At 32.1% G+C, this 27,708-nt stretch overlaps 1 protein-coding gene across 8 annotated transcripts in view; it reads left to right on the top strand.

Moving 5' to 3' along the window:
• Tusc3 (tumor suppressor candidate 3) overlaps positions 1-27,708 on the top strand; it is a 297,038-nt gene that overhangs the window by 213,182 nt on the left and 56,148 nt on the right. For 3 of the 8 annotated variants that reach the window (XM_087217203.1, XM_087217202.1, XM_087217199.1), the window contains one exon: positions 6,221-6,472. The exons of 3 other annotated variants lie outside the window; for them this stretch is intronic. In XM_087217203.1, the coding sequence (XP_087073329.1) occupies positions 6,221-6,251 (31 nt within the window). In that variant the 3' untranslated portion in view covers positions 6,252-6,472. Of the gene's footprint in view, positions 1-6,220; positions 6,473-7,860; positions 7,926-14,142; positions 15,629-27,708 lie in introns of those variants that run through there. 2 more of the 8 variants (XM_087217200.1, XM_087217201.1) reach the window with 2 other exon arrangements.

The following is a 27,708-nucleotide window of genomic DNA, read 5'->3' as shown; positions in this document are numbered from 1 at the left end:
TCCACTAGATAAAAACTCTAGGCAGAGATCAAATCATTCTTATTCACTACTTCTTCACAGATCCTGGAACAAAATATCCCATATTAGGTAATGCCAGTGTGTTGAACAAATAAGTACAAACTAATTTAGAACTACAGTATAGAACAAAAGAAAAGTATTTTAGTTTACAAAATAATCTTCATAAATGAAAAAATGCATATAAAGAATGTTGTTCAATAGGAGACTGATAGCATTTCACAGTTCAAACCAGGGTATCAAAATAGGACTTAGCATCTAGTTAAAGGTACCATCTTTGATTTCCTCATATTTACATGCAAATCAGAATTGTGTACACCTACTTGTTCTTGCCCATATGTTTTCTTGAAGTTATAGGTAAAGTGTTACTAAATTGAGGCAGAAAGCAACAAAACTGATATAACCAAGATTTAATAGAAGGGAAGATGAGAAAATGTAAAACATGTAATGGTTGTTTAGAAATGATGATGCAGACCTGGCAGATTGTGTCAAGTGGTACAGAAAAGAATATTAGCTATGCTTAGGGTAAAAGCTATAACTTTAAGTTTAGTATTCTTAGAGTAATAAACACAGTCTTGGTTGTCAGAAGATTTTACTTAAAATTTTTATTAGTATTAAGCTTTTGTTTTAATATGTGATAGCTAATCATCTGTTACCTACACTGTGTGGGTTCCATTTCCTGATTGGTGAACCTGGCTTTCTATAACAGCATCCTTTAGTGGAAATTTTCGAGACTGTGTAGTCTGGTCATAGGAGCCCTTAATCTTTCTTTCCTTGTGTGTAGATGACTATGATCATACTGCATAGAATACATACCTCATTTTTCTCCAAAACAGTCATGATTTATTTCCAACTAGGATGATTTCACCAAATAGTCTGGAATCAGTTGTGCTGGTCAAAATGCTTATCAATGAAGCCATATTAAAGAGACCTTAAAATAGCTTCTGTAACTAAGACTAATAGCAAGAACTTGGAATGTAGTAAAGTTTAAAAATAGCCAGATTCCATCCTTTATTACTCTTATTGAAATCCATTAATATATAATTCAGCAATTGAAATTGGGCAAATGAAAGTTTACCTGTGCTGCCTTTGCTCTAGGTTCGCTAAACTCCACATGTTACCTGAATAATCCAGACATTTACAAATCTTGTCTTTGCACTTAATGTCCTATCTGGATTATCCTTTCCCCGAAAGCAAATATCTGCTCAGAACCAACTCTAGTTGCCCCTCTGGCAAATCTTCCCCAACTCCACAAAGGAATTAGTCTCTCCTACCCTGCACTTGAATACACTGAGGGGAGTTTGTGTCTATATATCCTATCATATAATACTTAGTATCCTATTAGTTGCTGTATTGCCTATCCTAGATTGAGTCCTGTGGGCTTAGGAATTCAGCAATTTACCTTGCACAGGAAAATTATAATAAAAGTTTGGTAAAAGATTAAGAAAGTGAGGGACAAAAGGAGTTACCTCAGTACTATCTCTGATAAATGGGGAGAATATTCATTGGCCAAGTCAGTTTTCCATTATGAATTAAAAACTAACAGTCTTAAAATGGGATACAAGATAACTCAAATTGTGCAATAAATTTAAGGAAAATCCAAAGAATTTTGATTTAACATTGCCTGATCCAGAAATAGATCACTGAGAATTATTTTAGAGCAACTGTAGAAAAAAATCCATATAATTAGAAAGCGGATATATATATATCCAAAATGTGGAGGTTCTTCCTTATTAATACTTTGGATTTAACTGCTCTCAAAATGATACACAAACAGCCTCCACAGTTAAATGGAGCAAGAGATTTCTGAGTTGCTTTAGTAATCTCTTTAGAATAAAGTTTCAGACATCTGGGATCTCATCTTGTGCTCTGACTTAATTAGCTTCATACATTGGCAAGTCACTTCTCTGAGATTTCATTTTATGTAATAAGGTGGAGTAAATCATATTTCTTCCTTGGTTTCCCGTCTAATTCTTGAAGGGAACTTTTAAAACATGAAAGTATTATGCCACATCCTATTGAATTAGATTCAAGTGTGGGTCTTAGGAATCAAATCAGTTCAGGATTTCCCCAGATAATTCTGATGAACCAATCTTAAAGAACTATGTGCTAAATGATTTCATAATTGCCTTTCAGTTTCAATTATTTTATTTGAGTTGCTAAAAAACATTTTTTATGAAGTACTGTTAAGTTCTTTGGAAAAGGAAAGTATGCCCATGAAACTGGGTATCAAAAGCTAATGGAAGTCTGCTGTAAGGAAATAATTTTTAGGTGAGAATGATCTCTGTGGGTTTGAATAAGAGAGGAAGACTCCAGCAGAATACCTGAGCTAGGCTGCTCTGTGTGAAGGATAGCCTTCAGACAGAGAAGAGAAGCTAAGGGTATTTCATGAGCAGAGAATCCTAAGATGTCAAGAGACAAGTGGAAAGAAAAGTATATGTGTAGTTTCTGGGCAATAATGAGTCTACAGCTCTGACTTGATAAACTTAGCATGTTTTTCTCAATAATGTACATATTTCTATCTGAAAAAGTACTAATTAGACAAGAGGAAAACACACAAGGAAATTTTTTTCTTACTGCTTTGGATGAATTTTAGGATAATTCTCTAATTCAAACTGTAGAGTATCTCTAGTTAGAGGCAGAAGCAGAGCTTCAGATGACCAGGTCTGTTTGACCTCTCCTATGCCATGTTTTGTATAGATCATCTAATTTCTTATATTCCCAAAAGTAAAAAATTGTCCCAGAACAAGAGTCAAAAATAACATACAAAGTCAAATGTACAGTGACTTCAATAATATGATAGTTGAAGCATCTAAGAAAAATATTGACAATTAGCTGTTTAACATCAAACTAATAACTTGCTGTCTGTTCCCTCCAGCTCCTTTGTGAGCCTGAATAGCTCAGGAGTAAGATAGAAGAAGAGTCCTTCCTTGAGGAAGTTATAAAAACTTGTTTTATTTTTTTCCTTAAATGTTAAAAGAAATTTTACAATGACGTACATGAAATGAAACAAAATGAGAGAGAAGAACTAATATCTCTGACAAATTAGTTTGTTAAATGAAATAAAAATAAGTTATTTACTGAATGAAAACTATTATATTTTATATGATGGGATAATGTTCCTTTTTAAATTTTCCTTCTATTTCTTTATAATATACTATTGCTTCAAATTTTTACCAAGATTTCTATTATTTCTCTTATTTGAATTGCATGACTCAATTATCCAACTATCCTGTCAAATTTTAAATTACTTCTCTAATTTAATTATCACTTCCCATATAATCTTCTAGTATTTCTCTTCACTTGTGCTGAGAACTTATATGTGTATGTATTTCTCTGCATTCTGTCTTTTTTATGGACATAGCAGCAAATTGTTCATTAGGCTTCCATAAATCCTTACAGCATGCAAAGATATCTCTCCTGTGTTTATTGAGACTCAAATTGGTTTTTTTTGTTTCAAGTTTGCATAAGATGTATGTCCCCATCATTACAGTGTAGGGGAGCGTTATGAACAAAACCACCAGTTTTACACTTAAAAACTTGCTTTCTTTTATTATCCAGTATGCCTATATATGCTAATGTTGCCTAAGTAAGGATATACAATACTTTGGGTCTTATTTTTATTCCATTGCTTCATTCTTCTTCTAAATAATCTTTCATTTTTCTTTTTTCTGCTCAGAAATGTTATCAGTTCTTCTATAAATAATTATGGTAATAAATATAAGGTAAACATCATAAACAAGTGTTACTAAAACTACAAAGAGTATATACCACAGATCTGGACAAATTCTGAACTAAATTCCAAAAACTTGACACTACAGGTGAATACATATATCAGAATAGTTGGTTAACTGGAGAAAGAGCAAAGGTGGTGGCAAAAGCAACAGCAGAAAGGGGAAAAAGGGAAATTATTCTGGGACTAGTTGAAAGATGAGATGTTAATAAGGAAAAAAATCTTTTCTGGTTTAATTATTCTGTGAGAGATTAGTTGACTATAAACATAGCACCACATAGTTAAGGAACACATGTATTCCCAGAAGCTTTATTTGTGAAACCAGCATTATATTACTTTATTTAAAAATAGAAACAAACCCAGTCCGGGGATTTAGCTCAGTGGTTCGGCCACCTGCCTCGCAAGCGCAAGGTCCCTAGTTTGATCCCCAGTACCAATAAATAAAAAAATAGATAGATAGATAGATAGATAGATAGATAAATACAAATCCCACATAGTAGCTAAAGGTAGTTTGTATGAAATAAGTTAGTGAAATGCAAGAAACCATCATTCTAGGAAGAGGAAACTCCACAACACATTCTAGAAGGCATGTCCTGATGCTGAGTACTTGTTTTTTCATTTGTTTGTTTGTTTTTTCAGATGATTTTCTTTTTACTACATGTTTGTAGTACATAATGTTTACATTCCTTGTGTAAAGTTGGTACATTACATAACACATCATAATTCCTTTGTTCATCCCCTTTTCTTTTCTCCCTCCTTCCATTTCTTGACCCCCTTTCCTTTTCAGAAAGATCTGTCTCCCTACTTCCTATTGTATATCTTGTATTTTGCTCTTTGTACATCTTTAGGTTTCTTATATAAGAGAAACCATGAATATTTAAGCTTGTGTATCTGATTTATTTTACTTAACATTATGGTCCCAAGGCGCATCTGTTTTCCTACAAATGACTCAGTCTTAATCTCAATCACTTAATCTTTCTTTATAGTAGTGTAATACTCCATTGTGCATAAATACTGCATCTCCTTTATCCATTCATCTGGTAAATATACGTGAAAGAACATTTGTAGATGTCCATTTTCAAAGAATATGGATCTTGAAATACAAAATCATAAACCCTAGGGACCAAGAGCTAAACCAAGCCAACTACTTATAACAGAAGTACATTGAATGAGGCTTACAACAGGAAATAAAAATAGCTTCTCAACCAAGACCATGTCCATGACCTTACCAACTATACATATTAAATATTATTAAACAAGAGGTGAGCTACAAGGGAAAACTTTTCACTTCTGTATACTTTAGATAATTCCTGTATTTGGGATACAACTCAAGATATCCCTCAGTGAAAATGCAGATTTGAACCTAACTTTGTCTCATACTTTTTAAAAATCACCTGTAGCCATTGGCTTCAATTTTCAACATCACATTACTTTCCTAGGTATTATGTCACTGTGTTCTGCCATTTATAGACTTCAATAACTTCTTTTTGATATTTTGTGAATTACAACTTTTTTGCAAATCTGAAACACAACTGTATCCATAATTGTCTTTATACATAACATCATGTCAAAATCATCTTTAAACTAATTTTATTTTTTCTTCAAAATTTCAAATTCTGCATAATCTGCATCCTTTAATTTATTCCATATAGAAAGATTCTTCCTTATCATGTTTTTACTTTAGCTTTAATCTTTCACCTTGTAAAACCCTCAATATTTATATGCCTGTGATACATTTTCACTATTTCACAGTACCTTCAAAATTAGTATTTTCATTGTCTTAATATATGTACCTACTAAGAGCATAAAATCTTAAAATATTTATCATATTTCCTTCAGTCTTTCCCTAGTGTATTAATGGTGTCTTCTACAATATCAGCCTATTTCGTACTGTTACTAAATTCTCCCAGATTGTCTTCTGAGTTTCAATAAGCAAACTTTCTTTGAACCCCCAGTCTGCTTATTATGTGACTTTGTGCAAATTACTTAACTTTTCTAACTCTAGGTTTTCTCATTTGTAAGTGGAGATGATTTTATGTGCCTCATTCTAGTAACATGAGAGAATGCACGTAAATCACATAGCACATTGTCTGGTACCTAATTTTAATTATTCAATAAATGTTTGATGCTAATTATTATCATTAATTCTGATATAAATATTTTAAATTCATGTATACTTAATTTACTTTTCTCTAAACAGGTTTTTTTTTTCCTTTACACTGAACTTTAAATAGCTTTGTTTTATATTTGCATAATTCTGTTGAGTAAAGAACAGATTTTCCCTGAACTCTTTGATGAAGTTAATTGGACTCTAGGGTCCCTTAAAACTAGCAGTGAACTTAGAGGCTTCTTTTGAATTTGATTTAATTACCTTCTGAGTCATACTTCAGAAGAAATTTTATTCCAGTGATAATACTGAATTCATTTTATATATCAAATAAAAATTAACTTTAGTTCTTCCCCAATTTCTAGGAAGAACGAAGTGCTAGCAGGAACACAATAGTCTTCACTTATGGGTAATTACCTTCTCAGCATTTTCCACGGGCATCTGTGACTCAAAAATTGCTTCAGAAGACTTTTATGGAAACATCTATGGCAATCAAGTCTGTTTTAGAAGGGAATAACATGAAACATTCTGTATTCTATCATTTTGATTCCTCCCGTCTCTACAATTTCTTTAACTGTCTTATAAGATAGCATGATGTAAAAAAAAAAAAAAAGCATGATGTAAATATAATGGGAAAATATCAGTAATTAAAGCAGAAGTCATGCATTCCAGTTTGGGGTTTAATTTTTTTATATTAAATAGCTGAGAACTGTGACTCTGCAGTTAGATAAATCTGGATTTGACTCTTCAGTCTTCTCACTGTGACTTAGAGTTAGTTTTTTCATCAGCTCTAAAGTAGTGAAGACAGACTCAGTTGTTAAGAGTTGTCTGTTACTTCTATATCTTTTACCAACATATTTAACTTTATTAAGCCTGTTTCATCCTCTATAAACTTCAGAATTTTATGGGGATAACTTTGTAGTCACTGAAATACAGTGAGTTCGCAATTCAAATTAATTACTTTAGCTAACTTCATGTGTAACAGTCATGTTAGCACTTAATTATTCAGTAGCAATTTATTGCATTGTATTTTTCATTAAGTCTTCATATACAATTGTTTAATATGTTTAATTTGTTTCCTTGTAGAAGACTGTAATATACTTGGGTAAAGGTCCTTAACAAATATACCTTTTATATCTACAAAGTGCAATGCACATAGTAGGTGCTCATCATATACTTGTTAATTGAATCTGTGTGCTCAAAAACATTTCTTATCTACTAGCGGTAAATGCAGGGGAACTGTTGGAAAAAAATGAAGTGTACTAGTTTGCCACATTACACAAGCCTAGAAAATGTAATCCATGTCCAGTGGCAAACCCTGGAGTTGTCGGGTTGTTCTACACAGCTAATGGCATGTGTAGAAAGATAGTTATTCCAGAAATCTGATTCTGAGCTGGCTGCCATCAAATTAAAAGTAGATATATATATTAGATGAGTATAGAAATGGATAAAGTGTCTTCCATTGTCTTATACTTGTATTTCGTGATATGTTTGATTATTTTGAAAAATGATTAATAGCAATAAAAAATGGAATGACATTCAGTAAGGAAAAGTAAAATAGAGAAACTAGAAATGAAAGGGGTACTTTAGAAAGTATGATGGTGAACAAGCACATAAGACAGAATATCCCAGGATGTACAGTGTATAGCAATACCATATTCACTTGTACATCTTAGATATACATCTTTCATCTGTAGGGAAAATAACACAAACTTGAACTGTAAAAATAGAAAAATAATATATAAACATTCTGGTGATAGTTCTCAATACATGTCATTGACAAGAATTTGGTGTTGTCTCTCTCGTGTTGAGTCCCAACTTTAGAGAATGGCATAAAGATCTAAAGATTTTTAGATATGATTTAGAGAAAAGGCAACATTGTTTATCCCCTTTTCTAAATAGAGAATACAGTGCTAAATCTTGTAATAAAACTGTACAAATGGAAATTGAATCTTAAGGATTATTTTTTCCATATTATTGTATTTCATTGTGGTGTATTGGAAAGTGATCTGGACTTTGAGTGAGAAGATGTGATTTGGACCATGGCACTTAAAAACTCTATAACTTCAGGCAAGTCTTTTAATCTTCTCTGAGCCTCAGTTTTCCTCATCTTTAAAATAAAGACCGTAATATTTATCATAAGTATGAAAATTTATGGTAAACTACTGTTTTAGAAATGTAAGATAATTATGAAATCCCATTGCACAGTCTTAAGCTGTTTTCCAGGACAAGTCCTCAGCATAAATCACCAACAGCTTTTGACACCTGGAATAAACCATTTGGCAAACAATGTATTTTTATATAATAATATTCATACAAATATAGGCCATCTACCTTAAGCATAATTTCTTTTTTACCTTCTGACCACTTTAGAGAAGTAAATAATTGTTGGAAATTGGAGGAAAAATGTAGTGTAATCCTTTTTCTCACTAACAATATAACTATCATATTAATAAAGCACAAGTCTTCCAAGCAGATAATTTATTGAGAACTTCTTTTTAAATCAACAGTTGATAATTTCAGGAATAAATTATAGGGACTTTAATTTTGTAGAGAAAGTGCAGAAGCTTGACTTTTACTTTTGCTCTGCTTATCCTAACCTTCAAGTCTAGGGAACATCCATGCTGAGTCTGAGATCTCTAGAGGGTCATTTCCACTGTGGGAGGACAGATTTTGGACAGCATTCAGTCATCTATCCAAAGCAGGGAAGATATGAGAAGCTCCTGTGGTCCAAATGTGTTCTTCGTTCTTTATAACCTCGCATACCAGCTTTTTTGTTCTTTTGTTCTTTTTACCCCAGACCCTGTATCTGTGTTTCTGACTATTTCTAATTATTACTAGTCATGTCATCAAAACCCTTAACCATGTGTGGCTGTCTGTGCTGGCCATGTAGCATGCTGGCCTTAACAGTAGTAGGGCTGGACAGCTATTACTGTAGGTAACTACAGATACAGAGAAGTTTCTGTTCCCAGAGATCTTTTTTCTCATTCATAATAAAGGATTGAATTTCTTTAGACCTTTAAAAATGACCATTTGTTTCAGACTTTGGAGACTTTACTTGGTTGAGTAATCTTCTTTTATGAGAGAAATAGCCTCAGGACTTCTGGCTAAAGATACCTGGCTAGCAACCATAATATACTTGTCCCTCTCATTCCTGTTTAACATGAATATAAAGGCTAAAGAAAATCTTGATTGAATAAGGGACTCCTCTTAGCCACAAGGGCAGTGAAACTAGAGTGAAAATTCAGCCCACAGCCTAGCTGTGTTTAAGCTAGGCCTTCTTTCCCATTTCTCTCTTTTTTGGGGGGGGTAGGGCGGCACCAAAATAAAATCTGAGCAGCTGCCCCTTAGCCATATAAGTGATTTCTTTATGTGAGACCGAGTGACTTCATGTAACCATGACATTGCCCTGATTTCTTCATCATTTTGAGAATGTGAAGTAAGAATAGTGCACAAGAAAATTCTGTCCCTCAGAAGATCGCAGTGGAGTATTTAAACAATTCATAATTGGAAAAAATGCATTCCTTTGAGAGTATTATGTATATTCTGATCTTTTAAAACATCAGCAACAGATGGAATAATTCATTCAAAATAAGTAAATCCCAAAACAAACCATACATCACTTACGTTTTACTAGTTCATACATCTAAAAGTATGAGAACAAAAAGAATAAACATGCTCTGATATAGTCTCTAGTACTCCCAGTGACCAAATCCAGAGTTCACTTAGCCCGATTGTTCTGACATTTTAGATGAAACTTTATATCCTGAATTTTATAGCATGATACTTGTATCTTTTTTCTCTTAAATTAATTCTTAGTCTCAAATATACTTATGAAATCCTGATCTTTCTCTTGAGATCCAGAACCATACATGCATGCTACATTAACAGCTTACCCTCAATATGTCCAAACATCATCTCTGCCTCCAAAACTGTTTCTCTTCCCTTAGCTCCATTCCCTAAGACAGTGTCATCCTCATACTCGACAGAAGACATACTCAGCAGAAGTCTTGGAGTCATTTTATACTCATCCCACATCCTTCTCTATTCCGTATCTTGGTCCTGGTTACATTGTTTAATTTAATTTGGTCTCCATTACTTTTCTGTTTCTAATGCTGCCATCTTCATTTATGTACATTGCATCTTTTCAAACTGTCAGCTAGTCTGCTAATGTATCTCTCAATACCTAGGCATTATTTTTCATAATCTATCACTTCAGCATGATGGCAGAATTATCATTGTAAGATGTGTACCCTCTACAATGCTTCTTCATCAAAATATATTGAGCTAACAAGAAAGAAGGAAAAGTTAATATATGTTCATTCTAGAAAATGGAAAATAAGATGCATTCATGATCCCAACACCCTGGTTATCAAATGTCAGCAGTTTACCTTGTACAGTATATATTGTGAACCTAGAGAAGGATTATAGGATTCATATTTTATAAATCAATTTTTCTATACATCATGAAAATTTTTATACCATTATTCTTTCAAAATACATATAATTTTACTAGGTATACAATAATGTTATTGCATGAATCACTGTAAAAAATTTTTAATTTGGGCCTATCTATGCAGGAGTCAGCAACTTTTGCGTGTGCAAAAGAAAAGGTAGATTTATATTTATGAATCATTGAAAAAATATTTTCTGATGTGAGAATTGTATAAAATTTAAATTGTATTATCTATGCATAAACTTTTACTGAAATAGGTTCATATTCATATATTGTACATGACTGCTTTTGCACTAAAACAGTTTTATTTAAGCACTTTAACAAAGACATGTGACCAAAAAAGTTTAAAATGTTCACCTTTTGGTTCTTTGCAGAGGTGCTGACTCTCGGTTTAACCGAACTTCATGAATTCTCACGCCTTTGTCCCTTTCTGCATTTAACTCCTTACTGTTGGCTGCTACCCCTTTGTTTCATTTGTTTTCAAAATAAGAGTTTTGCTTTGTTTTGTTGATTTTGAATTCTCATAATACTTTGACTCACCATCCTATAACATGATGTCACTGTGCTATACTTAATTTTCCCAAATCTCTCTGTTCTTCAGATAAAAGAAACAAAGACCATGAGTTTGAATCATTCCATCCCTGCAGTGACCTTCTATGCACAACACTCTTGAACACAATCAATGTTCACTAGTTCTTCACTGTTTCTTTAAAAAAAAAAAACGCACAACTCTGTTGAATGCTGATTGAAACTGACTTTTTTTTTTGTGGCCTGAATTTGAGAAATTTCCCTAGAAAATCTTGCTTTGAATTTTAAATAAACTTGCTAATGAACTTTTAAAGCATCACTCCTCAGTAAGACAAGGCTAATATTTTTATCTAAATTATAGATAATAGGGAGTTAGAGAGTTAGCTTTAAAGAGAAAAATGGTGTGAGAAAATCTTGTCATTCCTCTTTGTATACAAGAACATTCCTTGAGGCTAGGGAAAAGTGGAATACTGAACACCGGCTGAGGATATCTATGCTGGTTCTGCCCTGCTTTAAATCTCCATGTATACAGTTCACTGCCTGTGCCAGTTATCTTCTGTCTTAAGTCACTTCCCTAGGTAAAGCTGAGCATGCACAGATTCACTCCAAGATGATCTGGCCACAGTAGTCAATGTTGTTTGTAAACAGCCTGCTATGAACTACAATAAATGCCACCAGGGAAGAGGTAGAATGGAGTCTAGTCAGAAGGTGTTAGTAGTACCTAAGATGCCATTTGCTCCATCAGGAAATGGACTACAACACTGAAAAGCACAAATAAGAGGAATCTATCAGTTTTTAGTGTTTTTGACAGTGTTTTAAGTGTAATACACAAAAACATTTATTCATGTGATAAACATTATTAGGAAAAACATCAAGCACAGTAGGAGGCATAAATCAATAAGAACTGTTACACTTTTAGGTTGCACATCAAAATTATTGGACAGGTAAATGTGAAAAGAGAAAAAGATATGTTAGAAATTAGAGGTGGATAGAAATGAGACTAATCCTATGAGGATATCAATATAAAACATTCATATTGGAGCATATATTGGATGTTTAATATTAATATAATGAAAATAAAAATAAAACATGAAACCTGAATGATTGCCTAGAGAATAACAGTTCATATTTTTCTAAGAAACATTTAAAACAGTTGCGACGTTTTTGCATTCCAAGTCTTTCCAATATCTTGAATGTATAGTTGTAAACAAGTTTTATAACTCATTTTTATGAAAAGGAGCCTAAGTATAAAAGAATAAGTACTCAATTTGTTTTATCCTTTATTGCAGAGCAGTCAATAGAATGTGCTCAGTTCAGTATTGAATATATCTGTCATTTAATAATGAGATATAAACAAGTGATTCTTATAACAAGTTCTGAGCATTTTAGTTTAGAAAAACCCTACAATGAATAAATAGAATACTAAGAATTCTTAATCTATTTTTATATTAGAAATGTAGTCACAAAGATCTTTTTACTCTGTAAAAATAGGAACACCTAAATATTGTAGAACTTTTGAAAACTTTCTAGCTATAAAAATTTAGAAGCTTATAAAATTATCATAAGGGGTCATATGACTGCTTTAATAGAGCTGTATTTTAAGCAATAATTAAAAGTCTACTGCTTTGAAATTTTCAGATCAGTCTTTTGAAAACAAGTCACAAATTCTCAGTTTCAGGTTCTCAGTTTCAGGTTCTGATTTTTCCAGCTCTAATTACAGCTTAAAATTTTTATGATTGAGATTTATTTTTTCATTCTTTAGTTCATTTTAACTTCAGGAAAGCTTGTAATTGACAGAATATACTGACAAGTTTCCTTGCAAGTGAATATCAGTCTGCTTTGCAATCTGTGTTGCTAAAGTTTGTGTGGATGGAGCAGCTGTGACAGTGTACTGCTCTGACAAGGGCTCCTGCTGCCATGCTGCTTCATGGAGATGACCGCCTCTAGTACTTCAGTCATGGCTTATCTGGAAAAGCTAAAGCAGTATCTGACTGCATCCTGATAGCACCATACAATTGCTATCTTTTAACGATTCCTTAAAAATAGACATACAGAGTAATTATTCTGTTTGTATTAACTAACTTTTAGTTTGTAACTTGTAATTGCAAGGGCTAGGAATGTAGCTCAGTGGTGCTGTGCCTGCCTGGCAAGTGCAAGTTCCTGAGTTCGATCCCCAGTACCTGAAAAAAAAAGATTGCCAAACTTGTAGTTGTATAACTAATATACTATAATTGTATAACAAATATACTATGATTACATACTAATATTTCTTTATTTTATTTCATGTATTTCTAAAGTATATGTATTTTATATAGTTTTATATAAAATATATTCTTTATATATTTACATTCAGAATGTAGTATTATTACATTCATAAAGTGGTAGCACTGGAAAGAACTTTGGAAATTATCCAAAACAAGTGTTTTTTTCAACAGTGAGGAAACCGAGGTTCAGAAAGACAAAACAATATTTGCCTAGAATATTATAAACATCCAAATATTAAACTTGCTAGGTTGAACACTTTTCAACAATATGGTTTTTCAGCAGAGTAACATTAATTTGAGTTTTGCTTCAGTGTTTAGTTAAAAATTGGGGTCTTGCCTTGCAAAGTTGCCTTATATTATTGAGACTGAGAAAGGACATGTCACATGTTGGCAGGAAAATACAAACATCAAAGGTTTAATCAGTGTTACAATATTTAAATTGACTTACCATCTTAAAAAGTTAAATAGATTCCTGTTAATAAATAAATTAAATCTTTTTTAGAGAAGTTTAAAAGATACTAAAAGAGTTACCTTTTTCTTTTAGTGCCATATGTACTGCATCTGTTTGTACATTAATGTTTCATCGAAATATATTAGCAATTTAATTTATGCATATATTATTTTTAGCTGTTCAATATCAGGAAATTGTAAACTATGGTAACAAAAGTCCAATTGATTAAATAATTGTTTTATCTAAGCAAATGAAGTATAAATGGAGAAAAACAATATTTTATGACATTCAAAGTTGAATATTTCAGTTTCATTCCCTTTATTTCTCCTACATTACCATTTGACTGTTGCTCTAAACAATGCCAGAGGTGTGTATAGAAACACTACAATTCAAGTTAACACATCCTCACCTCTGAACCTTTTCTTGCCATAAAACTTAATTCCATTATAGGGTCAGTTTCAAAATATTGCCCTAATAGAAAAGTAACAGGTGAATTAATATAATGATAACATTTTTGTTTCATTTACATGTACTTACATGTTGTGTTTTCCTTATGTTCAGTACATAATAATTTTCTTTCTTTTTCAGCTTTTTAATTAAATGAAGCCAAGTGGGATTTGCATAAAGTGAATATTTACCATGAAGATACTGTTCCTGACCATTTTGAATTCTTGAGTTCTTTTTTTGTTCTTGTGATAAGCTAGCTTATTCTTGTATACATTTTTTAAACTGTCAGTTTTCCTACTCAATTTAATTTATAGAAATGGATAGTAACATTCAGTAATCTGCGAAGGAAACATTAAAATGTTTTTTCAGACATATTCAGTGTATGTGGTAGGATTGGAATAAATGACAATGTAACTATGAATTCATGTTTTAGAACTGTTCACTCATTAGTAAAGGAGACCACATGTTAGTAAAGGAAACCTATGGAATGTATGTTAAAGAATAATTAGTATTGTACAGGGATAAGGCATATGCATGAAAATTTCATGTATGGGAAATTATACTTATTGCAGTTTCAGTTATAAAGGATGTGCACTGTTACAAGTAGTGTTTTGTTCTTATTAATCCTAACTATATCAAGGCATGTAGGATAAATTGTTGGATGAATAATGCCTGGATGTGGGTGCCTAACCTAGGAAAGGGAAAATCTTCCTGGGGTCCAAATTAAAGCAAATATCCACTTAATCAACATGCCTTAAAGGTATTAGGCAGTGGAAGCAACACACCACAGCTATGAATTAGTATTCTCCATTATTAGAAGTGTCATCTAGGAATCTAGATTCATAACAGCAAACCTAACACATTAGGGCCATTTTCCTTTTGTTTTGCGGAAGCAGCTTGCCATTTAAGCCTCATTCCCTGAATCTGTATAAGAGACTAATTCTTTGAAATGAGTGAATGACTCAGTAAAGCTTTCTTGAAATCAAGTATAGGAATGTAACAATTATTGTGCTTATATCCTGGTTTGTAGAGTATATTTACATACATTATTGTATTTGTTTCTCACAACTGCTTTATAAATAAGAAAGGAAATACAAAATTTTTTCTGGTAGTGGAAGCTGAAAGCCAAAAATAAAAGTAGAAATCAGGCTTTCAAACTCTCAAACCTATGTTTTTATATTCCAAGTACAACCTAAAGGTAGATATAGGAAAAATAATTCTACATTCAGTTTAATATTTTTTTTCTTTTTTAAAGACTTATTTAATTTTCATTACAATTTGGATAATAGATCACAGAACATTTTGTACACTGGGTGTTCCAGCTATATAGTCTCAAAGAGGAACCAGGTATATATCCATGGAATTTACTTATTTTGTACCAATGAATTTCAATGAAGAATGGATAATTTAAAAGCCTACTGGGGCATATTTATCCGAAGGCAATGTGTGTGCTAGCAGGATGAGAGCTATCTTTTCAAAACATCATAATATTCAGTGAAAATTACCTAATAATTCAGAACTATATTAACCTTAACATATATTCCCAAAACAATTATTAAAAATACTAATTTTCCTAGTTTTTGTTCACAGATTAATTCAGATTGAAATGGCATTTATGAAAAAGCAATAGGCATCCATAATTGTTTGGTGCCTATTCCTAGGTAGCGCTTCACTTGTAGTTCTTTTATCCATTAATAATTCTTAATCCATTTAGTATTTTTATAGTTCCTGAAGTCCGTTTAGAACTCTAGAGAATACAAATAAAGTTTGAGAGTAAATTTTAGTAAGAAAGACATTTATTATATTTTGTTCCCTTACCTGTCAGAAATATCTTTCAGTACAATAAGCAGTTGAGTGACTAATACTGACAAAACACATCACTCTATAAAGATTAATAGTATTTAATCATGATCAAACTCAGGTCATTCTCAGATTTTATGACCAAGGTAGTAAGTCCTTCCTTATCCTGTATTAGTAAAAATTTTCCAGCCTACGTTTTGTAATTTTCTCTGAACATGAAAAGTAATTCCAATGATAACAATATTTTTAAAAATTTTATAGTTTACAAAACTGTAACTTCTCTATGAACAATTGTAGAAAAATGACAGTTCAAAATAAATTATCTCAACATAAATCATTACTGGAAAGTGCTATAGGCAAAACTACAAAGAGTAGTTCAGATAAAGCGTGCTTGCAGGACAAAGCATATGCAAAATCACATACATAATATATGATATTTTCTTTGCTAGACAGTAAGAATGGATTTGTATCTGGTATCATGCATTCTGCAATGTCACTTTTCAACCAGATTCACTGTATTGAAAACTCATAAAATTGATATGTTAAATAATCTCCAGTTAAAATTTTCTTTTCTGCTTAGAATTAAAAAGCTTTAAATGGGCCCAGGGATTTAGCTCCGTGGTTTTGCCGCCTGCTGCTCAAGCGCAAGGACCCGAGTTTGATCCTAGGTACCAAAAAAAAAAGCCTTAAATGACATTCCATTTCAAGTTGTTTCTTTTTTATAAGAACATCTGACAAATATCCTGTTACACATTTTCTTTAGCATACTCAATCTTGCACTGGGTATTTACATGAATGAGCCCATCAGTGATGTGTGCTTATTGTATTTTTCTTTTGTATGTAAAGTAATATTCCAGCTAACTTACAATTCAGTAGGCATAGTGACTTGGGAAAATTAGATCTTGTTATAACCATAGATCTTGACAGGTATTCCCTTTCTTACTATTATGAGAATCTCCCTATGGGTGCATAAAAGGAGTGGTTATTCTGAATACAAATTGGCATATCATTATTTTGAGATCAGTGATAATAAACATAGGACACACATGTATAAATACCAAATAGTTTCTCTGGTGTGAAAAACTAAAAATGTAAATAAGGATCAAAATGTATGATTGATATTGTGAAATAGGAAGAAAAGGTCTAAAGTAGTAGGGGAAGTGAGAGGGTAGGGGAAGGAAAAGAAGGGAAAAGAAAATATGAGAAAATGGAAAAAGTGGAAACAAAGTTTTTGTAAATAGGGAAGGGTGGAGGGAGTAAATGGTGGGCAGGGGAATGGGGAAAAAATAAGAACCAAGATATATCATGTAAAGGTACAAGATCCCAATGATGAATGTAACTGTATTATATACCTAAAATGTACCAATAAACTTAATGGAAAAAAAAGAAATGTTAGGGACAAACACATGAGAGCATCCAAGGACCAAATATGTGAATGAACCCTTGGAAACTTAAAATCCTTCAGAGCCCACATAATTCGTCAAGTTTAAAATATTAAAGTACTTTCCATACTCCAACAAGAAGCTATTCTGGGCCAGACCAGTAATATATCTAATAGTATTTTTCTAATAGTGAAACCATATTATAACTAGTCATACGTAAAGGGTATAAGTGTGTATCCATTAGCTACAGAATTCCATTATCTAATTTATGAGTTCTGTTATTTATGAGCTTCTCTGTATTCCTTTCATGTGCATACATGTTACAAATACATGCATATATTTATATAATACAGCAAGAGAATCCATACATTTTAACACTGACTGATACGCAGACTAGGAAAAATTGTTACATTCACTCAAATGTTGATATATTGATTTCCATTAAAATTTTTGCACATATGTCAGGAAAAATGACAGAGGAAGAAACTCCAAGGACATACTCTTCCATAGAAAAACTAGGAAAACTGGTGAAAACTGTCAGTATCAATGTTATTTGAAGTCTAGAAAACAGAAGTTTACAGCAGCCAAACAAATCCTTAAATCAACATAAAAGCACCTGAAACACAGTAGGGTAACTTACTGGCATTTTATCTCACCCTCCTTCCAGGTTTCTCCCCATTAGCAGTGGTTTTTCAAGATGGCAACCTACATTTCTGTGTGGGTTTCTTGTTCCTGAAAAAGTTATGGCTGCATAGAGTTATTGAAAGCCTTAGAAGTTAAATAAACAAGCCCCTGCTATTTGGGGTAAAAGATTACCTTTGGGGAAACAGACACACACACACAACACACACAGCTAAAAGGGTAGGAGGAAAAGCTGAAGAGTGGCATTGGAAAGTAAGGGCTTTAAAAGGCACCCCTCTGCACTGTAGACTGTAGAATGGCATGTCCATACCCAAAGCAGAATGCATACTTAGGTACTGAGAAGATGCCAAACTTTTATCTCTTGGTGATCTAGACACCTAGTCCAATCAGATCAGGTAGTGAAGCCTGGATAGTTGTTCTAGGAATGCCCCAGTCTGCAAAGATGGAGAAGGTATTTCATAATTTTCCTCGTTTTTGTTTCCAGAATTTTTAAAATTAAGTTTATTGGTACATTTTAGGTATGTAATACAGTTACATTCATCACTGGGATCTTGTACCTTTCTTTACATGATGTATCTTGGTTCTTATTTTTTCCCGCTTCCCCTGCCCTCCTTTCACCTCCTCAGCCCTCCCTATTTAGAAAGACTTTATTTCCATTTTTGCCTTTTCTCATATTTTTTCCTTTCTCCTACCCCTACCCCTTTAGATCTTTTCTTCCTATTTCACATTATCAGTTATACATTTTGATCCTTATTTAAACTTTTAGTTTCTCAAACCAGAGAAACTATTTGGTATTTACACATATGTCAAACCACTAGCTAAGTACTAAGCTAATGAAATAAAAACTTCACAAACCACACCAAAAATAATACAATTTTTACAAAAATACTTTTTAAAAGTCACTAAGCAAATGACTTCAGTCCAAAACAACCAACAACAAAAATTAAGGGAGCAGATTTCCAGAGTTTCCACCTTGTACTATTCAAAATATCAAATTTACAAAAATAAAATATTGGTATGACACATAGAGTCAAGAAATTGACTCATTCACAAGAAGAAATCAACAGAATCTGAAGAATTACAGACACTGAACTTAACAAGGTCTTAAGACTCAAGTGGAAATTCTGATGAAAAATACATTTGCCCAATTTCAGTTTTTAAATCATGTACTAAGGGATTTAATTAAGAGTAGTAAAAATATAATAATAAATTATAATAAAATTGCCTTATTGGTAAAAAATATTCTGTGAGGTTCAACTGCAGAAAGGAAGAAGCAATCAACTTGAAGCTAGATTGGTTGAAATGAAGTCTGAGAAGAGAAAGAAGGGAAAAGAGCTATGACTAAAAGACTCGTGAGACACAACCAAAATAAATGTGAGTTTTGGAAGAAGAGTAGAAAGAATATTTGAGGAAATAATATCTGAAAACTTTCCACACTTTAAGGAAGGTGTGAATCTAATATCTAAGAAGTTCAAATTTTTAGTAAAATAAACACTAAAATTCACTTTGAGAAATATTTTAATCAAACCTTAGAAAGATGAAAAAGTCTTGAAAGCAAGATTAAAGTCATTCCACATGTACAAGGGGTCCTTAATAAAATCAACAGCTACTTGTTTATTAGAGTCAAGAGACATTTTAAAAGTGCTGAAAGAAAGAAATTGTTAACAGAGAATTCGGTATCTGGCCAAGTTATCTTTCAAGTATAAAGGATAAATGCCTTCTCAGATAAAACTTTAAAGGAGTATGTTTTTCACAGGCCTACCATATGAACATGTTAAAAAGAGCACTTTAAGCTGAAATGAAGACACTAGTCAGTAACTCAAACATGCACAAAGAAAATTGGTAAATAATCACATTGAACATTGAACAGTCAGTGTTATTTTTGTTTATAACTTTTGTTCCCTGAATGATTTTTAAAACAAATGCATAATACAATTATAAATCTGTTAAAAAGTACACAATGTATAAGTGTGATTTTTGATAATGTGAATAGATGTGGTATAGGAGCAGAAGTTTGCTATAAAAATTTAATGTTTAATTTAAAATAGGTTATTTTAAATTTAATATGTGTATTATTGTAAATTGTAATCCCTAGAGTAACTATTAAGCAAACTTAAATTATGCAGAAAAGGAAATTAGAAAGGAATCAAATTGTACATAGTAAAAAAACTAAACTTAAAGCAGTAATGGAAGAATTGAGCAACAGAAAAAGATACATACAGAAAAAAATTGCAGAATGACAGAACTCTGAGTTCTTGTCACGAATTACTTTGGATGTGATGAAAAGCAGAGACTGGGAAAATGGATTTTAACAATATGACTCACCTGTACATTGACTGTAAGACTCCCTTTACATTAATAGACAAAGTGAAAAGTGAATAAATAGATAATCAATGCAAATGATAACTAAAAGAAGATAAGCAAATAGAAGACAAAACAAAGCTACAGGCCAGTAAGAGCTAACAACACTCTACTAACAATAGAATATATGTTCTTCCAAAATCACAATATTCAGTATAGGTCAAATTTGAGACAGATCTCACATTTTAAAAAATTAAACTCATGCAAATCATGTCCAGTGGCAGTAGGATTCATCTAAAAATCAGTAACATGAAAAGCCGGAAAGCGTGTACAAAATTAACACACCTAAATAAGATTCATAGAAGGAATCATAAGGGAAATTAGAAAATATCTTGAGATGAATGAAAACAAAAATACTACATACTAAAATTTATGAGGTGCAACAAAAGCAATACTTAGAGAGGTATCTCTAGACCTAATGTTAAGGAGGATGTAGCGTAATTGGAGCCTTCATACATTGCTTGTGGAAATGTGAATGTGCTACTCTGGACGTAGTTTAGTAGTTCTTCAGAGAAACAAAAGTAGGGTTTCCCTACTATCCAGTGATTCCATTTCTGCTTGTGTACCCAAGAAAATTGAAAATAAGCATTTAAATTAAAAACCTGTGTGAAAATAGACTATCATTTCCTATAGGTAATACAACTCAAATGTTCATCAGCTGATGAATGATAAACAAAATGGGTTTATCCACACAATAGAGTATTCAGGCATAAAGAGGAATTGAAGTACTGATGTACTTCACACCATGAGTGAACCTGAAACTACACTAAGGGAAAAAGCCACATAGTACATAATTTCTTCTATACTAGGCAGTGGTGATTATTGCACAATGAAGTGAAGATACTAACACCACTTAATTGTAGTTATTAAAAGTCAATTTTAGGGCTGGGGATTTAGCTCAGTGGTTTCGCTGCCTGCTGCGCAAGCGCAAGAAACCGAGTTCGATCCTCAGTACCAAAAAAAAAAGAGTCAATTTTATGTTAAATGTATTTTACAACCACCACATTTGTACATACAGTAGTCTTATTACCTGGATTTTGGAGTCCAAATTAGGTTCATCATGACTGAAATTGTAGATTTACAGGCATAATGTTCATAATGATAAAAATACTAATTCTTTTAAGGAATGAGGCATTGCCCCTGAATGTTTTTCCACCCTCATATGTTCTTTTGTATAGATTTATTATTGTAGCTGGCAAAAGGAAATTGGCAGAAAACAAGATAAGCCAGTGCAGAAAAAGAAAATCAAAGACGAGGTTAATAATTTATAATTCTAACATTTTGCTATGTAGGCTTCGGGTATACAAAAAATATGTTTGTTTTAATTCACTGCTTTTCAAACACAAAATAGTTCCAATATGCTAAAACACAGTTTGCTTGTCACTATGGAAAAGAGCAGTAGCTGTGAAAAATGTCTGAAGTGGTGATTGCTCTCATATCAGCAGCTTCTCAGCTGGTTATGAATAAGAGTCAGCCTTATTTTAGAGCTTTTTAGAAAAAATTCCTGGTATTTCAGTTTTACCCATGACCATGTAACTACATTTTTGTTTTATGACTTCTCAGGGAAGAAATATTTATATCTTTAACATTTTTTTTAGTTTCTTTTATGAAGGGATGAATATCCTTAAAGTGATCACATGGCTTAGTATTCCTCTAGGAGCAGAAACTGTTGCATGATAACTTAGGGAATACTATTTTTGAAGCATATTTGCAGTACTTGGCTGTATCAAATATGCTGTGTTCAAACTTCAGTTCTAGGTTATCTCAAAATACATGTTTTAAATTTATTTGTCCAGACATAAGCTTAAATTTTCTCATAGTTAGCTTTTAAAATCTTCATTACCAATATTTAGTTTTATAAGACATAGTAAAACCTTATATTACTAAATGTTTAGATCAGTTTTTACTTTTTCAAAAGACTTAGAGTAGTAGTTTTGCTTCATTCCTATGGCCTATAATTGGCAGTGAGCTATATTGTCACTTAAAAATCAGTACTTTTATCATCAGTTATCCTACATTCTACCAGTGCAAAATGCATTCATTATTTAAAGCCTTCCTTGTATATTATGATCATTTCAAATTGTATTTTCCAAAGAGCTTTTATAAATCTTTTGCGGAAATGATATAACATGAAAAAGATGAGGAAAACTGGGATGCAAATTTTAGTTAAATGTTAGCACTCATGTTATTGAAAAAAGTCATTTAACTTTGTGTGTTACTGTTTCTGCCTTTGAAATGGTGTCTCTACCTAATGTAAGCAAGTAGTGGGATCCAAAAGAAATACATTTTCCATGTTTGTTTCAGTCTCACAAAGTTCTTTTCCAGCTAGCATTTTCCTTTGAAGAACAGAAGACCCAAAGAGGGAAAACTTACTCTGGGCCCTGTTTAGAGTCTGGAATAGGGTTAACTCAAGGAAAAGTCAACTGTTGCTTAGAGTCGCCAATTCTGAGTACTCTCAAGAATAATACTTCAAAGAAAGTGTACCAACACTCCTCAAAATCCAAGGTATCCATACTGCTTTCACCCCTTTTGATTAGGGGTGGGAGGTGGGGGATGTTATAGCACTGTTCCCAGAGATGAAGAGAAAGGGCATCATTTGCTTCTATGACTTTCCTTTATTCCACATTTCTCCAATCTCAGTCAGTATTAATTATAATAGAAGATCTATTTGATCACATATTAATGCCAGTGTACAAAATTATTGGGTAAAGTATATACATTTCTAGGCATGCTGCTTAAATAGCAACTTAAAAATATAATTCAAGCATGCACTCTCCCAAATGTTAGTAGGTAAAAGAGAAGAGACATAGTCCCTGATTTTAAGCAGATATAAAAAATTTAAACAATAGTACTTGCTTTCTATATGGCAACCTAAACCTTCCAGAATTTTTGCTTCATTCTTTCTAAAAATTCTAATTCAAATTTACATAATTTAGCCAGAGCTGAGAAAATGCTACCAATACCAGAAACCATTTTCCAAATAATAATATCATTTTAGGCTCCTGAGAATAACAGACACACAGCAAAAATCTTCTGGCTGTAATATCAGAAGTATTCACTAATTAGCATCTGCTATGGCAAGAGCCTAAAGTCAGGCCTTACTGAAGAAAGAAAGCTCAATGATTTTACAAATAGAAGCACTTTTCTTTTTTAACCCACTTCCAACATTTATCATCATTATACTGAGCACAATATAAAAGGAGTCGGAAGTAACATTGTGTTAATACAGTAATTTGTCCATTGTTTTTTGTTCCAAATATACATGGCTATAATTCTAGAGGATTTATACCATCCTTTATAAATTTTTTGCCTAGATTTTACACCATATTGGAAAGTGTATCTTTCTAAGTGTAATTTTTCTTTATAGAAAGGAACCTGTAACTAGCTATAAAAAAATTGCCTCCACAAATTAACATTTTTGGACTAATGTGATTATCTGGAATGAAACTTAGAGAAACTATGCAAGTCATTCTGCCTTGAGCTATTAGATACCAAACAGTGAAACAAATGAGGCTTTTAAAGTTTTCTATTCTTCTGAGTTTACATTTATTCTATTTGAATATTGAATCTGAAAGACTGTCACTGTATCATATCTGCATAAACTACAGCAGTATTTCAGTAACAAGACTTGAGTTGGCATATTCTGTTTCAGTTATTTTCACATACATCCTGAGAAAGTATTTAGAGCAGTCTATCCTTAAACATTATATTTTTCTGCAACTTCTAGCAAAAGAGTAACTGTAAGCAACTTCGGATTGTCTAAAAAATTTTCTGATCAATATGCTTAGGAGAAAAATATGTATCTCCACCAAGGGAAAATAGCACCTTGGATAGCAGCTATTTATTTGGAATATGAAAAGGACGGAGTAGAATTGGGCACTAATCCGAAAGAAACTCTCATTTTAAAAATGTATGCAGACAGTAAATAACCTTGATTTCTGTTATTTAACTTGTAATTTAATATTCTAAGAAAAAAGTATCACAAAGCCTATGAATAGCATCTGTTGTACAAAAGACATATTACATCAAATTTACAAAGAAGTAACAGACATTATAATGTATTGATCACCAAAATGAGTGATGAAACATTGGAGTCATAGTTTACCTAAGGCAATATTAGTCCTCAGACAGGCAGTCACACAAATAGAAAGATCTCACTCTACTTTTAAAGACATTTAGGACAGTTGCTTGAATATTTAAAAGTTGTAACAAAAGCCCCAACATCAGAAAATATTTAAACAGAACGTCTCTCCCTAAACCAATCTAATCTATCTTTATTCTCAATGACAAATAATGTTACTTCTATCATTTTATTAAATTCCCTTCCAGATTTTTCTTATCCAAGTGAAATGATCTCAGTGTTCCTTAATGAACTTTGTTCTCCACATTTTAGAAATGAGTTGTTAGATTGCTCAGCTTTGTTCTTTTGGCCCTCTTCATGCTTGATCCAAATTGAAGTTTCTAGCGAAACACCGTTATGCTTTGAAATCCATAATCTCTGTAGGTTGAAAAATTGTCTCGGGTGTTGAATGGAAACCTTTCTGGAAGGATTTAAAGAGATTGAGGAAGTACATTTAGCTTGCACATATCTGTTCTTGGATTTTTTCCACTTTTCTTTCTATGCTAATAAGTGTAAGCCTCTCTGAACCTGGAATCCTAGCATCCCATATAAGGACTGTGGAACAAAGAAAATGAGGGTATAAAGAATGGAAATTAGTGATGCATATTCTTGAACAGAGACTCCATTTTTTTAATGATATATAAGTGGATCTTCTAGAATTGAAGGTTGTAATAAAAGTCCATGTCATCAGAAATTATTCTGTGCTACCACTGAGAACCTTGACATATTCAAGGGATTTGTCCAAAGATCTGCACAAATGCCCTAAATTTTGCACTGCTCATCAGTTTATTAATTGAATTATGATGCTCTCCTGTCTTATAGGATCACAAAAGTAAAGAATGAAACTTGAAAATTTAATCAATTTTTGTTTTCAATAAAATGAAAGCAAGAAAGTCATGCAAGAAGCACAGAAAAATAGGATAAAAGGAAGTATGATTAAATAGGCGATTGGACTAACAAGATGGCAGAGGTGAAGCATTGTGGAAAGAAAAAACAAAATAATTATAAATTGGATTAACCAGATCAAATGAATAGGAAATTAAATCTTTGGTAAATAAAACTTCAGAATATTCAGGAATTCCTAAAAGAAAAGAAAGACATAAAAACAAGAAAGGTAATATAAAGAAAAAATATTTAACCAAAAAATAATTGACATTCTTTAGGAAGACAATAAACTGAAATTAAAGCAGTAATAGAAATATAAAAGAAAACTTTTCTGTACCAAAAACAATTGAGTATGGAGGATAAAATGGCTCAAAATATTATAGATTATACAAGTATAAGAAGTTGGTTCCAAGATATATCCTCAGGAAATCATTAAATTTCAAAACTATATTTTAAAATAATCTTATAGCCTAGAGGGGAAAAAACTGATTTAGTAAAAAATGAAGAGAAATCAGGTTTGTCCTAATTCTCTGTGGCTAAACTTCAAGTAACTGAAAACATCAAAATGGGAACACTTAAGAGTTTTAAGGTAAATGTAGTGACCCTAACATTCTGTACCTATTTAATGTGTGACAGCTTTGGTTTCTTGTGCCCTGAAAATGTGTCACCCATGCACTTTTCACCAAAAAAAGTTACTGAAAACTATACTTTAGCCAGCCCTGTAGTTAATCTAATGTAAGCAATCAAAAAACAAAAGGACCCTCAGAGTATTGATGCCACTGAAATATGAAATGTCTAAACATTTTTGTGAATAAGGTAATTTTTTTTGCCGGGGGGAACCGGGGATTGAACTCAGGACCTTGCTCTTGTGAGGCAGGTGGGTGGCACCATTGACCTAAATCCCCGGCCCAAGGTAACTAATTTTTAAAAACCCTTAAAACAGTATATTTTAAAATTTCAATTAGAACTTTAAGAATTTCAGTAAACTAAACTTGATACTTTATATCTCTACAGCTTCTATTAAAAAAGGAATAAAACTTTGTAATATGCCTTGCATTAGATAAAATTATATCAAAAATGCATTTTAAAAGATAATTGAACTTTTTAAAAAGTATAAATTCATCATTTTATGTTTCAGCACAATTCTGTGAATCCCAAATCACTGGATCAAAAGCAATGTCAACTTCAGATTAAAACTTATACCAAACCAGGCAGAACACAAAACTGCCTAAAGAACTCTCCAAACTGAATAGAAACATCAATTAAAAATTTGAAAAGATTTGAACAGATGCTTCCCCAAAGGAGACATAGTAATGACAAGTACATGAAAAGATAGTTTTATCAATCACTTGGGAAATGCAAATTAAAATCACAGTGACATAGGACTACACACCTACTAGAATGACCAAATTTAGTAATATTGACTGTGCAAAGCATTGATGAAAATGTGGAGGAATTCATGTACTCATTCACTTCTGATGGGCATACAAAATGATTAAAACCATTTTAGAACACAATTTGACAGCTACTGAAGAAGTTCAGTGAAAACCTACTGCATGCTGCAGCCATTCCTTTCCTAGATGTGTACCCAAGAGGAAGGAAAGCATTTGTGTGCATAAACACAACAGATACCACCAGCTTTGAAAAAGCCAGAAACTGGAAACAGCCCACATTCCATCAACAAGGAAATGGATAAACATTGGAATACTATGAAGTGGTATAAAGGAATGAACTATTGTTACATACAGCAACATGGGTAAATCTCAAAATACGCTGGTTCATAAAAAGGAATGCTTCATTATTCCATTTATATAGAATTCTAGAAAATGCAAACTTATAATAACAGCAGATCAGTGAGTGGCCTGAAGATAGATGGAAAGGCTGCAGGCAAGCATTACAAAGGGCCTCAGAAAACTGGAGATGTGAAATCACATGTCAAAACATCAGCTTTCATACTTTAAATATATGCAGTTCATTGTAGGTCAATTATACATCTAGAAAGCTGTGGAAAATAAAATTCACTTCTCAAAGAGCAAAGAAAATAAAAGAACTAAGCAAAAATGATAGGCAAAAGTTTATCAGCATTGCAAAAACAGTCAAGTATGCATAGCAACAAATACAATATATATTATAATACCATTTTATTTGGCACATTAAGCAATAACTATTACAAAAAAGAAATTACCAACGAGATTTCAGTGGGAGATTTTAACACCTCTATCAGTTTTTGACACAGTAGGCCAAAAAATTATTGTGTGACATTTCTATAATAAAAAATTTTCAAATAAGGATAGTTGTTCTAAATCAACAAAACAGAAAATAATCATATTTTATAATGAAACAAAAACTACAGTAATACCCTATTACAAAAGATACATACAATATCTTAGATATTAAGAGTGTCAAATCTTTATAAACCTTTTATTTAAAAAATGTTACAAATATAAATTACAATTAAGATTTATATATAAATTGGAATTATAAATATGGAAATGTTAGAATACAATGTTAAATTCA

Source organism: Heterocephalus glaber, unplaced genomic scaffold, assembly GCF_053883595.1.
Source record: "Heterocephalus glaber isolate CG9 unplaced genomic scaffold, H.glaber_assembly_v1.0 deba00001461, whole genome shotgun sequence".
Lineage (NCBI taxonomy): Eukaryota > Metazoa > Chordata > Mammalia > Rodentia > Bathyergidae > Heterocephalus > Heterocephalus glaber.
Note: the sequence above shows the minus strand (reverse complement) of the source record. Positions and strands in the feature narration are given on the sequence as shown.